Source organism: Crassostrea angulata, chromosome 5 (assembly GCF_025612915.1).
Source record: "Crassostrea angulata isolate pt1a10 chromosome 5, ASM2561291v2, whole genome shotgun sequence".
Classification (NCBI taxonomy): Eukaryota; Metazoa; Mollusca; class Bivalvia; order Ostreida; family Ostreidae; genus Magallana; species Magallana angulata.
The window spans coordinates 32,755,652-32,768,138 of record NC_069115.1 but is presented as its reverse complement, the minus strand read 5'-3'; the positions used below and the strand labels follow the sequence as shown (position 1 = coordinate 32,768,138).

At 30.8% G+C, this 12,487-nt stretch overlaps 1 protein-coding gene and 1 pseudogene across 1 annotated transcript; both read left to right on the top strand.

Annotated features, from left to right (window-relative positions):
- Positions 1-460: 460 nt before the first annotated feature.
- On the top strand, positions 461-2,534 carry LOC128185331 (uncharacterized). Its single transcript, XM_052854955.1, has 3 exons — positions 461-476; positions 1,522-1,603; positions 1,717-2,534. Exons 1-3 carry the CDS (start codon positions 461-463, stop codon positions 2,117-2,119), a joined length of 501 nt encoding a protein of 166 aa, XP_052710915.1. The 3' UTR covers positions 2,120-2,534.
- Positions 2,535-3,434: 900 nt separating this feature from the next.
- Positions 3,435-12,156, top strand: LOC128186398 (uncharacterized; annotated as a pseudogene).
- Positions 12,157-12,487: the final 331 nt, after the last annotated feature.

Here is a 12,487-nt window from a genome sequence, read left to right as displayed (position 1 = left end):
TTTGCTTGTCAAGAACATTGGATGAGCCTGTCCCCTTTAATAAAAACGGTGGCACGTACCTGAATACACAGCTACAGTCATTCCATGCATATCTTTTACAATTTTATGCTATGCAATGGTATGCAATTTTAATGATATGCTATGAGATTTTACTGCAATGCTATAATATGAGAAATTAAATAAAGGGCTTAATGATGTGCTATGGTATGGTATGGTATGGTATGGTATGGTTTGGTATGGTATGGTATGGTATGGTATGGTATGGTATGGTATGGTATGGTATGGTATGGTATGGTATGGTATGGTTAGTATGGTATGGGATTTGAACAAAAACGCCTCCAAAAACAGATGGGTTCCAAACATATCAAAGTAAAATGATTTTAAAAAAACAAAGTTTACAAGTAATAAGTGAACATTTATTTTTAAAAATAAAAGCCTTTAAAACTAAATAAAAATCATGATGTATGCTATGTTAGGTATGATATGACGAATAAGAATCAAAAAGTTTTCAATGCCATGGTATGAGATTTCAATGCTATGGTATGAGATTTCAATGATCTGCTATGGGATTTCAGTGCCATGCTAGGCTATAGTGTATGCTATAAAAGGTATGCTTGAATTGACTTATGTTAAGGCTAATCAAAGCTAAAAATAATATGCAAAACGTTACTGTTTTAATTCTTGAAAAATATTTTAACCCGACGAATTTGTCTTATTTTTTTGCATAAACTAACAGCGATATCTAACAATTCATATTTGATGCATTTTGCTAACGTCAAACAAACTTCTTAATCACGTGACATGTGTATCCTAATACTGTAAATAATCAGTATTAGGCGCATTGACGCAAGTGATTAATTATAGCGACATTAAAAATCAAAATATTTTTCTTAAAAATCCATAAACATCGTACCAGAATGGAATATCGAAAAGGACGCAAATCTTACATTGTAAAACATTTACTAGGATCAATTTGAGAGATTTTTTTTCGAAAATCATTGCTGCAGTTGGGCTAGAGACTATTTTTGATAGTTTTACGATGTGAATTTAAGAAATTTGAATTTCAAGCGAAATTCTCCCCGACCCTCTAAATCTGCGTGGCGTTTTGAAAGTCAAATCTGTATAAATATTAACGTTATTAGGGTTCTACATGAATAATGAGTACATGTATATATACACCAGTGAACATCATTAAGTTTTTACTCTACATCAGGTTTGTAAGGAAATGTATTTATAAAAGGTAATATTATCATGTCATATATATATATATATATATATATATATATATATATATATATATATATATATATATATATATATATATATATATATATATATATATATATTGGGGAAAGTTGTGTTAAATACTTTTATGGGCTGTCACAATTATGGTATTCTATAAAGGAAAAGAGAATACATCAATTAAGAACTATTCCAGGATAATACAAATTATTACAGCATGATGAATGTTTACATAAACCATAATATGTTATTATGAATTTTTAAAATTATTTTTTGGAGAAATAATCGTAGGTTGCGCAGCGGGAGGCATTGCATGTATAGTTCTTAACGTTCTCTTAGTTTGTGGCATAATTCGGAAAAGGTATGAAACTCTATTGTGAAACAAGGTTTCAGATTGATGCCAACGCATTTTAGACAAAGATGGTCTATGTTTATTGTCAATAGCAGAATGTATTTTTTCTTCTTAACATTTAGAAAAAGGAATCGAGAGAAGTTTAGGGAGACATACACAAATAATACATACAATGGTTTTGAGAACAACTGTGAGCTTGCTGCCACCTCATTGTATGCCATCATTAAACCTGTAGGGGAATTGGGATACACGCCAAAACAAAAACAGCAATCTCCTTTACCACTGACAGACTCAAAAGGGAAGCATACAGCAAACATTTATTATGACGTGCCAGCAAATAAACGGCCGAAAGGTATTGGTGCATCGCCAATGCCTGGGTATGCAGTTCCAAAAAAAATTTCTATAAAGTATCATAATGGCGCATCATCAAAAACTATGTTTTCAGTTCCAACAAACAAACATGTAAGTTTTGAGCCTTCATTTTTATACCCTGGGTACGATGTTCCGAAAAAGATAACCGAGTGACAATTCAATGACTTTTGTGACAGGGTATTTAAAGTAGGAAAAGCACCACACGTGGTTTAATCTGAACAAAGTTCCACGATGGACTTCAGGAAGACAAAACACTGGCTTGGTTTCGTCTATATAGAAGTGGTTTGGACACATTCTTTGTAAATCGGCTAACGCAAAGAAGAAATGAAAATAGAACGAAGAAACTATTAGTTAAATTGAAACGCACTGACAAAATTAACGTGTATGTATGCTAATACATCTTTCTTTGTAGTGTTTTATGTTAATAGTTTATGCATGCACTGTTTATTTTTAATAGACTGTATACCATGCCTTTATTTCCAGAATAATTTTGCTTTAGTTGAACTTATAAGAATGAGGTATAATTACCAGATATTGTACAACGAATAAACTTTAGAGCACAGTTTATACACAAGTTTAAATGAATAGAACACCCTATCAAGGAACTTGAATGAAATGAAATCATGGTTATAAGGAAGTTATTTTAGTTCGTCCCATTACTCATATACATGTACATTGCTTTTTAGTTTTACTTAGTATATAAAGTGTTTTATAACCATTTATCTCCAACTTCCTTTCCACCAAGTTTTAAGACATTTCTTACTGCACAGGAAATATCTTAAACGATTTTCATAATACATGTAATTACAATATTGAATAGTTACGTGTTTAAAATATTACAATTTTAGCAGCGACGGATTTTTAGAGATCATATGTTTGTTAGCTATAACCATTAGAAACTCTACATATCAACTGGGACAAGCTACATCATCTCCCTATGGACATTCCTTTTTTAGTATCCTTCCCTTAGTAACACAGTGCAACAACCTAATAACTAAAATGTACACCATTTCTCCATATGTTATCGTTCGTTAAAAATGTCGAATCTTAATTGACAGCCTTAAAAGCCGAAAACAAAAGAGAGATCATAATTGATTGGCACAGAACTTTTGATAAGCCAATGGAAAAATAATCATATTCTAAGTTAGTTATCTACCGTAGACTGCATCTTAATCACATTACATAAAACTCAAGCGATTAAAAGGTTTGCGTGAACGAGCCTCTCATTCGCTCAAATTGTTCTTTATATGATATATTACTTATAATTCTTGTTTTGCAGACCAAATGAAATTATGATAACTTCTCGGCCTGATTGCGGAAAAAACAACTTAACATTTGCCAGTAGATTGTAGCTGTATAATAATAGGTCAATGTTAAGAAGCGTGTGCTTCTACGACTTAGACAAATACATCTTAAAGACATAATGTCTTTGAGTCTTCATCTGAATTAATGTGGTTTTGCTAAGACTATGATAAAATTAGAAATGGTGTATATTTCATTCTTTGTTCTTCTCATCAGCATACAGTTGCGAGTTAATGGTGAGTAAAACTTCATACATTGTTTCGCAGAGAGAGAGAGAGAGAGAGAAAAAAAGAAGGTAGTTTGTTTACTGGAGGAAAGATTAACATCATCTCCTCTACTACACCCTAAATTTCAATATAGATGTATTTTGAATAAAGCTTATGAATATGTGCTCGAGCAACTTTTTTCAATCTCAAGCAATACATGATTCTAAATGTAAATAAGAATTTTATTTGTAAACCGAGTTCAATACGTATTTATGCCTTTCTTATTTGTACGATTACTGTGCAATCATCCTTAGATAGTGTAGATTCTAAATTGTTAAACTGAGGCTCCGACCTTAAGACTAAATATTGGAACCCACGAGTGGTTCAAAGTTAATATAGAAATGTTTAGGGAAAATGTTTCAAAATCTTCGACCAATTAAGCATTGAATCATTATTTTTTGAAAGATGTGGTCTCATAACTGCAACGGCGTGTGCATGCAAATTAAAGAACGCACGCTAGCCGTTGCAGTTATGAGACCACAACTTTCAATAAATAATGATTCAATGCTTATATTTACGTTTTTAAACATCTGTTCTCTTTCCGCAAATATGATTTATTTAAAAAAATCTCGACCTTATTCAACGAGTAATGCGCAATTAACGGAAGAGCCATTGGAACAGCCGAATTATGCTGACTAAATTAGTGCACAGCGTTTTAAATTCTAATAACACAATTTTATTTTTCATTCTGTAATTTGATAAAATTTATTTTTGTTATTTTAAGAAATTAATTAATTGAATTCATTTAAATATTAAAAAAATATTTACATCCATGAAATATTAATCAGCCCAAGTATAATATCAGGTCGTGATCCGGTTTGAGGTCGAGAGGAGAGTCAGTCATGTTCTGAAGGAAGACTGGATGTATTCATACGCACCAGATTTGGTCTTCTGTGTTATACGTAAATATCACTCAAATAAATCAATGCAATTTAACAGGAGGAAAAAAGGGAATGTAAATATAAAACAATATCATGATTTGTGAGATAACTAGGCAAGCATCCTCAAATAGTGTAAATTCTAAATTGTTCAAGAAGTAACCCCGGATAAATACTGGGGCCTGAGGTTCAAACATTTATAGAAATATATAGTGAAAATGTTTAACAACTTCTCAAAAACAACAATATTACAATTTGTGAGATTACCTAATAATTGTCCTAAAATAAAGGCTATACTAAATTATACAAAATGTGACAGAGTGTGAGATAATTAAGAAATCATATTCAGATAGTGTAGGTTCTACATTGTTAAAGCAATATCCCTAAGCCAACACTGTGACCACAGAAGAGGTTTCTAAGTTCATCAAAGAATTATATATAAGAAAAATGTTTATAAATCTTCTTTCTAATAAATACATTGCTACGTGTTTGTTTTTTCACTATGTAAGCATTTTCATATTACGGTCACATGGGCCTTCTTTCAATGTTCATAATCATTTTACGATTTGTCATCTTTTTCATGTTGAGACCTCAGTCAGTTGATGCATCTTAGATTTTATAATATGATGTCAAATGTAGGGTTCTTTTCAGGTATTCTTTATTGATTTGAAAATTATTGGAATATATAGTCGTGTGTCATAAATGAGTTTGCAAAATGGGCGCAGAAACTTGAAATAAAATGCAATTAAAAATGTTGCATTTCTGTAAGGTACATTTTGAAGAAGAAATAAATTTCTATTTCTAATTTACTAAAATTACAACTCATCCGATGTTATTCCGACTTATTTCTTGAGTTAATCCTTTTTGGTAAACAATTATCGTCTGCAAACCAACATGTCACTGATTCGTGTAAAACTTTGGGGAAGGTAAGAGCAAGTCGTTATATTATTACAGTTGTCAAATGTAGGATTCTGTATGTAAAAACCGGAAGGATGTTCCAAATAAACAGCAAAACTGTGGGTTTTAAAGGAACCTAAACACGTTTTAAGAACAAAATATTTCTATATTATATTTTTAATGTATAAAAAGGTTTATTTGTGCAATTTGAATGATTGACCAAAAATTTGAAATGGTAGAAGTCGCGTGATATGAGAGATACAGATTCATTATTATGTAAACAAAGCTCTAGTATTATTTGTTTACAAATAATGTAAAGCAACTCATTACATTTTGTTTTCTGTAAAACGACTCAAGGCACACAAGATAAACTGATTAAGTGTGTTTAAATAATCAACAGAAGAAGCAATGTTTGATTGAAACTTATACCATTTTATCACAAATGCCATCAATATCAAATCTCGAGCTTTGTTTACGAAATCAAAAATTTCTAACTCTGTATCTTGCTTGTAACTCAATATTTGACTTTCAAATTATGCCGAAGTATTATAAATACGCATATTAACCATTCTAAATATAAAACCTTAAAAACACTCAAACTTAATTTTGAATTTTTAACTTAATTAGTTGAAATCGCCGATAGTTTGTTTAAATTCAATAATAAAAGGAATTCTATGTCCAATTAAATTGAGCAGGAAAATAGCATCAACACATTTTTGACATAAATAACGTCCAGACATTAATAACATTAAAACATAGAAACAAATCTACACAGGAACAAAGGTCCACAAATAAAATCCACATTTTTCGTGACATAGGAAGAGTTGTTGTTAACGTTTTGAGAAGTATTTTTTTTTACATTAAATATGGAGCCTGTTCATCGCTAAACAAAGAAAATTCCGAGATATTTTCATACCTAAGGATAAAATACAAAGTACGATATCTGTTTGCTTAATTAGTAAATTTTACCTTTCTGTTAGAAAAAGCTGGTTCAAAAATTCAGGTGACGACGAGACCTGAATAAACGTCGGACATTTTTCCAAACTCATTTTTCATGGCCGACTACTGTATAACAGTTTAACAATATTTTTAAAGAGTTTTATATTTTAAAAATTCAATTAAAAAAAACTGATACAAAAACTGTTGTTCAGGTGAACAATGTAGCCCATTGTATTATAATGTGTATTGCATTATTCAAAAATATCAAAGAATATATCAGATTTGTTCATAATCAAAGCTCAAATCAACACCAATTTGATGTTCCAATTAACCAATGCCATTATTCTTTTACAGGACAATGTCCAGTTGGTGGTAAGTGTTTATCAATGTTTAATCTCTTATTTTATATTGTCTTAATTCTTAGTTTGTAATGTCTTTTCGTGTCTTTTGTTTACAACAGTACATGTAATGATATATCATATTCCTCCAGATATAAAGAACGTAAAGTAACATTTATCTGTATAGCAATTTTAATTCTGTATATTTAAAGATGAATACAGAACAGTAACTCGTTGTGATGGATCACATAAATCTGAAAAACGAATGTATATGTACGCAGACTTCAGTAAGATAAACCATCCATGCACATGTACTGTGACTGCGTTGTTTGTGGGTCGTATAACTGTGAGGTCATGGGGAGCTACATCTAAATGTAATAACAGAGTTACAGTGAACAACAAAGTGACATTCAACTGCAAAGATAATGGATTTCATACGTTCGATGTCAGTATCAACGATACAGTCCTATTTGAGGCCGACTATCAGCAAGGATACACTAAAGGGCAGTTTAAACAATGCCTTGGAATCGATAATAACGGTTAATATAATGAAATTGCTTTTATCACCATGCATTATGAACGCATCAAATTACTATGTTTAGAAAAAATAGCCTTTGTTATTTGGTATATAACTTTGAAAAATACGAAATTTTTGTTGTTAAGAGCTTACTTATATTGTCACGCATTGTTTTTCAGTATCGTTATGAAATCACTTTTTATTTTAAGATTCATTTGAGTGTGCGTTTCTTTCATCATAATAAATTAAATCAAAATAATTTTTGATATCAAAATAATTAGGACTGCATGTTACAGATTATTTAACGGAAAATTAAGTTAGATGGAATTCGACAGTAAGATGAAAAAATTTTGTTGATAAAGAAACTATTTTCTTACGCAATGATATTTTTTTCATATGCACTAAATTGATATATCGTACGAGTTAAACATTGTTTTAGGAATAAAATGTGTTTTACAGGTGATGGCGTTGGAAAGTTTAGTATCAAATGTACAACACAACACAGACCAGTATCATCAATTAAAACCACAACTTCTCGACCACCTGCTTCTCGATTAATATATATGTCTTCTACTGCTTCGTTTAAAGAATCTTCAGATGTTTTAAACGTCAAAAAAGGTACATATCCCTCCCTAAAGTATGACTTGAAAAATGGTAATGTTGAAATAAAATTTTGTCTTGAATATCAGTATTGCTGATTCGAAAACTTCGTCCGAGAAATTGATGATTAAGTCTACAAAAAAAGAAGGATTTCACCACAGTTTATGTCTTAACCACCATTACTGCTGATTCTTTTTCAGAGAAATTAAGGACAATGCAGTTAACATATTTGAGTATGTTTTAAATTGAATACCTAGGTAATACAACTGGCTTTAATTTTGAGGATTGGTATTTTAAAATAAATCATTAAAAATTGATAATGATTATGACCTTTATGAACAATGTAGATATAAATCAGAAATTGCCTTTTCATAATCACTTGCATTTTTGCAAATTAGTTGAAAAGTATATTTAAAAACCGTCACAAGCACCAAAAACATCAACTGTACATGATTTGAATCAAACAAATAATGGTAGGAACTGAAAACTATGTATTAATAAACGGGTTACGTGGTAACGTGGCAATATAAGCTTCCTTGCTATAGTCTGTCCCAAGTTGTTGTTTCCGTCCATTTTTGACTTTTGACAATTTTTAATGAAAAAAAGAGAACCTTCTCAATTGAGGAAACTTGAAATAAAAAATAGAGGTAAACTCCAAGATTTATAATTATTATTGTTGACATATTTTCTCCATTTGGAAGTACTCCGAACACCTCGCACAATTCTTAACTTTCATATCAGGGGTACGTTCATGTCGATTGCAATGCAAAATTCCTTTGACTTTTTATTGTACGTCATGCACATGTATTAAACGACAAATACCGTCTGCTAAAGACTTGAAGCAACCTTTGATACCTATAGGTTTTAATTACAGCAAAACAACAAATCATCGTGCCTTGATTAAGATGAAGTAGGGTTATTTTGGTAAAAGAGTTGACGCTATGTGCACTCGAGTAAATCTAGTAAAAACATACATCTTTATAAAAATTTAAGATTAACCAATTAAAAACAACCTTAAAACACATTAAATGAGTATTTAATACTTTAGTTTGTAATAATGAAAGTTGATATCATAATAATGATTCATTGGAAATAATTATATCCTTTCCTCATTTAATTTCATAGCATTGATTTAATACCCCCCCCCCCCCAAAAAAAAAAAATCAGAAATAGTGGACGAGGTTGAGATATTTAAACTAATACTTAATTTTCCTGCGATCCATGGGCTGACAGACGTACTAATATCAAATGCAAAATGACTCTCCTTAGAAAATTTCAAGAAATTTTTTTCAGTTCGTTCAAAGTGTAAAACGTAAAGGTAACAACATGTTAGTGGAGTTGATGGATGCACCTCCATAATGTTGCAAATGCGATTTTTATCAGTGTTTGAGCTTTGTAATATAAAGTGTTTTAAACTTCATAAATTCATTAAAAATGATACGGGTAATGCATTTCTTCAAACATTGTTTAAATTTTCTTATATGCAGAAATGGATTTTTTTAATCGTTTGAAAGTAAAACGTGTATTATATTTAATATTTATTCAGATAAAAAGAACCTATATATGTTTTTAAAAATCAATATCGTAATCTTTTAATAGGACAATGTCCGAATGGTGGTAAGTGTTAATTATTCTTTTATCTTTTATATGCTTTTGTTCATTATATCTATTTTTGTGTCCTTCATTAATACAATAATGACATTTTAATCTTTCGGATATATCGGTACATAAAGTGACATTTATTTGTCTAAAGTTCCTGCATTTTATACATTTAAAGAAGAATACAGAACAGCCACTAGTTGTGATGGAACGACCAAATCTGAAAAACATTTATACGTAGACTTCAGTAAGATAAAACGTCCATGTGCTTGTACTGTGACTGCTTCGTTTTTGGGTCGAATAATCGTGACGTCATGGAGAGTAGAACACTCTAAATGTAACAACAGAGTTACAGTGAACAACAACGTGACTTTCAACTGCAAAGATGGTGGATCTAGCACGTTTGACTTACGGATGAAAGACAGAGTTCTACTTGTGGCAGACATTTGGCAAGGAAATACTTCAGGGGAGTTTAAACAATGCTTGGGAGTCCGCAAAATTGGTAAATGCATTCAAAATTTCAAGTAAAACCATACATCATGAAGACAAGTATCCGTGTGCAATTGTTTCTATATATAAATATCCATTACAATATTTAAGATTGGTAGTATGGTTTTTATAATAAATAAAAAAAAATTTTAAAAAACCTTTTTTAAAAGCTTACTAAGGGGTTAATGCAATGATATTGCGTATAATAAAGAAATCACAATCTTAAAGTAAACCTCAGTTTTTAATTTCTTATCAAATCGATACTAAAATTTGTAACTTAAGTTACACGTTTCTTTTTTACATGTAATGAAAATTATGGCTGTATCATGTGTTTTGTCCATTGCAATAAATAATTTCAAATCCATGTTATTGGCGTGCATATTTTGATATATCTCAAAAACACAAGGGCTGCGTCTTACTAAGAACTTGAGACAAGATATCATTAATATTAATATTTTGGAATTGCCCTCAACGCACGTAGTTCATGAAGATATTTACCAAGAACATGTTATACCTTTACTATAAGGTAATTGCTATTGAGTTAAAACAAGGGTAAGTATAAATTTTTATGAAACGTTCAATATTCGAATCTAAATTTGTTATATTTTTCATTTTAAATAACCGGCAAATTAAATAGAATCGCAAAAGCAAGAAAAACATAGTTGTTAATTTAACAAAAAAAAGCCCTTTACCTTACAATAATATATCTTTTCTTTGATAGTAATTCATAAACCTTAAAAGTAAAACAGGGCTTTAAAAACCTAAATGATTTTTTTAGGTGAAAGCGGAGGGTAGTTGAGTATCAAATGCGAAACACAACCTCGATTAAATTCAACAATCAAATCCAAAACCATCCGCTCATCTGTTCCTCGATTCATAAAGATGTCTTCTACTGCTTCATTGAAAGAATCTACAGTTGCGGTAAACAAAAAGAAGATTGCATATTCCACCCCAAAACATGGCATTAACACTGGTAATGTTGATTTAAAATCTTCATCAAAGAAATGGACTTCCGTAGATCTAGAGAATGAGAAGAAAAATGCATATTCCTGGACAGCACATATTTTGAACACCAATACTGCTGATTTAAAACCTTCGTCAGTAAAACTGGTCGCTACAGATCTACAGAAAAAAGATGCATACTTTACAACAACATATGTGTTCAATACCAGAACTACTGACTTAAAAATTTCGTTAGAGGAATCAAGGACTACGGATCCAGAAAATCTATGTAAATATGCAGTAAATATTTTATTTATATATTATTTTTTTTATTTATTATGATAACCACAGTGTCATGTTTTAAGAAAGAAAACTTAACATGCTATTTTCTTTCAGCCGTCCTCGCCAGTATTGCAACTGGAGGCATTGTTTTGGCTATCGCACTGGTAATTTGTATCATAATAATTATGAACAGGTTTGTATTTCGATAATTATGTTGTTTTCATAAAAACAGTTTAGTCGTAATCCTAATTTTGACGATAACTTGCAATTTTGCGTTTAAACATTGTATAGATTTAAAGAATAAATGTTCAAATCATTTTTTTCTGAATTATATTTTGTCTAGTTAATCGTTGCAATTTGGGCGAAAATGATTTTATAATTTAGAATTATGAAAGATAGAAACAACGGTTTGGTTATGAAATCGGCAAAAGGGAATACAAACAGGGCCTTCGGAAACAGCATTAGTTTACCTAACAACCCCTTGAATAACATTTCCCTACATATGGAGGAAGTCGATAACTCTTCAGCACAGGATCAGCAACTTGGATTACTACAAACGGCTTCAAAATTAAATTATAAAATTATTTCGGATTATGATGTACCTCCTAATAACAAAACTGTAGATCAAGGAGTGTATTCACTGGCTAAGAATGAAGCTCCGAACAAGAACGATGAACTTTGCCCTGATGTTATTAGTGAAGACGTGTATGCCCAGGTGTTTAAACAAAACAACAGCAATCCACTTGCTCCAATACAAGCACAGACTCATGATGATGATGGACTTGTGGATGTTTAAAATAGAATCGACTGCCGTTAATCAAAGCAACTCCATGGACGACAGTAAAAGCAATGACCGGGTCTGCTATGCCACAGTCAAGCTTGCTTAAAGACTTGTGCTTTCCTTTTCGAATGTTTGATTAATAAGTTGTCTATATCTGTTTTGCTTTTCATTCTTTTTCAATTCATTTGTGCATATTATTATAGTTTATCCAATTATTTTATCATTTAAATCATATTCTTTGTTCAACATTTGATTGCATATACTCCATAAACAAATTGTAAATATTTCAACATGAAATTAAATCAAAAAATTCTACTGTTTTAATATATTCACTAATACTCGTATCAGACGATTCATGTTAGAAAGCATCAGTTTGATTAATTTTTGAAAGATTTTACTGCAGTTAGGAGAAGGCTTATAGGTGCATATTTGATTGCATATACTCCATGGACAAATTGTAAAAATTTCAACATGAAATTGAAAGAGATCCGCGCATTATAATTATGACCAGAACATGCGTTCATGTATCAACAAAACGCACATTTTAGGTTCATTAATCGACTAGTAGCCGTGTACAAATGTAGCTCAACACGACTTATATACTGCGTTTTCTCGCATAGGTTTTCTTTCGACAACCGTTACCGCTGAATTTTCCGCAAATGTATTTAATTTAATGTTCAGAGTCTCATCT

Excerpts from the sequence above, each read along its gene's own strand:
- LOC128185331 (XM_052854955.1), top strand. Across the intron at positions 1,604-1,716 it reads TGTGGCATAATTCGGAAAAG|AAAAAGGAATCGAGAGAAGT; the intron begins GTATGAAACTCT and ends CTTAACATTTAG.